General features: G+C 35.9%; 1 protein-coding gene across 1 annotated transcript; it reads left to right on the forward strand.

The window, feature by feature from the left end:
* Positions 1-1,055: 1,055 nt before the first annotated feature.
* LOC143601827 (DNA N(6)-methyladenine demethylase ALKBH1C-like) lies at positions 1,056-2,305 on the forward strand. The gene is made up of 3 exons (XM_077079129.1): positions 1,056-1,163; positions 1,272-1,553; positions 2,048-2,305. Exons 1-3 carry the CDS (start codon positions 1,056-1,058, stop codon positions 2,303-2,305), a joined length of 648 nt encoding a protein of 215 aa, XP_076935244.1.
* Positions 2,306-2,527: the final 222 nt, after the last annotated feature.

Here is a 2,527-nt window from a genome sequence, read left to right on the forward strand (position 1 = left end):
TTATTATATGTACCGTATCATAGATTTTTGTTTTTATTACTCCAAAATGTTGGCTTAACTTTAAGCTTTTGGTCTTTGTTCGTTCCCAGGTAAAACCCAACATAGGGTTCACGGTTGCACGCCCAAGTCCATTGTTTTCTAGTCGATCATTCAGATTTAAGGTAAAAAAATCTCTATTACTTATTTGCCTAAGTATTTTCCGTTCTTGGATTTATAACTATTGGGCGTCAAGCTTTTCGGGTGAACAGGCAAAATCATAATAAAGGTAAATTGTCATGGAAAAAATACACAATACAAGAATTGACCAATTAACCTAAATTTCAAACGACACCCAAAAACTTTAATTTAAATTAGAAGATGCACGATAAAAGCCACCGTATCCCATTATAATTAGTCATGTTCACATTTACTTTCAGTTGCATTATTGTCTTTTGAATTTTGCATGAAATTAGGAATCATTATCAACAAGGTAGTTACACCACTTTGTTACCCACATTCACATCTGCATGAGTTTCAGCTTTCTATTTAAATGCATTGTATCTTTACATTTGAATATAGAGAAGAAAATTGTTCCAAATTATTGTCTTACGTTAGTTTACTACTCGCTTATTTGGGAGACCGCTAATCTCGAATTTGACCACTGTCATGGGTTCTAGGATCGGTGGTGGTCGTTTAAAAAAAGCAATTAAGTTTAAAAAAAGCAATTAAGTCAAGTGTTTTAATCAAGTATAAACGCAACTTAAATGTAACCGTGTTAAGTATTAATATCATATAATCATATATATTATATTTCACATAATCAAGCTTGAAGAACAACAAAAAATGGAAAACAAGAAAAGGGCTAACCTCATGTTGGATTCAGTTCTAGCAACTGATACTAGCAGACTCATACATACACCTGATTAATCATAAAGTAAATGATAACCCACTAGTTTTGGTATAATCCATGCAGCAGGATACATTGCATGGTCCTTTATTGAGGCTGCAGCATCACAACACCAAAATTTTCTAAAGGTTGGTGTGAAGAAGAACCGTTTAGTTTAAGGAACTTGCGGATGCCCACAGAGGTGGTGTGTGAAAGGACCCCAAGCAAAATTTCAACTTACAAAAAACTTGGACCCGGCATGATTCTCTTGAACAACTACGTCAGTCTCAAGGACCAGGTATTTGTTTTCCGTTAAACCTTTCGAGAGGAGGGGTACACAAGTGATGGGTACGTTGTTGGCTATGCTGTGATAGTTGAATTCTTTTGACCGGATCTAATATTTTAGGTTGATATAGTATATTTGTGTGACAAGTGGGGGGCGGGTCATGTGGGGTTTGAGGGCTTTTACGAGCCTTATTTCAGGAAGGGAGAAGATTATCGAATACATATGTGGTTTGGTCGAGAAGAGGATCCAAAAATACCACCGGTTCCACAACAGCTTATTTCATTGGCAGCAACAGCAGTTCAAGAGGCTCAAGCCCATCTCAGTAAACTTCCTTCAATGTGCCCAGATACTTGTTTGGTTTGTTTCTATCCATTATCCTGTGGTCGAATTGGCCTTCACCAGGTTAGTTTTAACTTGCACACACCTATGATGTGCACGCCTTAGCTTAACTTGTCACTTGTATACCTTATCCACGCTAATATAAAGAGGTGCAATTTTGCCTAACATGATTCAAATATAACTTTTTTTTCGTGAATTTTTGTTTCAACTAAAGGCAGTTTTGATTTGCTGAAATTGTTTTGTTAATTTACTAAGAATTTCAAGGTTGTGAAGTTGTAAAATTTTAGACTATTTTTCACATTAACATGTTTTGTTTTGTCATCATTTCGACTATAAAAAGCGTGTGGTGTGAATATTTATTCAAAAATTCTATTACGTAATTTATATGACATGCTTATATGAACCATGCTATTCTGGAAATGATGATATAAAACCGTCCTTTTAACTTATTCTTGTTGACACATAACCTTTATAATTTAATCTTAATAGACCCATTGGTAGCTAGGTAAATGTTCTAAAATATCAGAGTTAATTTGAGTGTTACTTTTTGAACGTAGATTCGCGATGACAGTGGAAGAGGATCTCCTGTGGTTTCCATCTTCATTGGCGAGGCTGCAGAATTTGTGTATCGCCAAAGCGGAGCAACCAAGTTAAAAAGTGTTTTGTTGCAGTCAGGTGACGTATTGATATATGGTGGCAGGTCTAGATCTATTTATCACGGTGTGACACAAATCCGCCAAAGCATGCCTTTACCGTTATTACAAGAAACCGGGCTTAAATCGGGCTGTCTAAACCTTAATTTAATGGGATTTTGACCCTGCTCTTCTTATGAGAGGTGTAGCCATTCATATTCCAAAACTGAGAAATTTGACTCAGAAGACTCATTGGCTCATCAGTATTTGGTTTCCTTAACTGTATGGCTTGTTATTTGTATAAATTATCATAGCCGATGGAGAAAAAATCCCAACAGAGATTCCACAGAAGGGTGAAAATCCATGAATTCGCGTATATCTATAAACTAGGTTAGATCCCGTGTT

The sequence above is a fragment of the Bidens hawaiensis genome, unplaced genomic scaffold (assembly GCF_021521415.1).
Source record: "Bidens hawaiensis isolate Kalapana, Puna unplaced genomic scaffold, B.hawaiensis_p1.1 tig00057169_1, whole genome shotgun sequence".
Lineage (NCBI taxonomy): Eukaryota > Viridiplantae > Streptophyta > Magnoliopsida > Asterales > Asteraceae > Bidens > Bidens hawaiensis.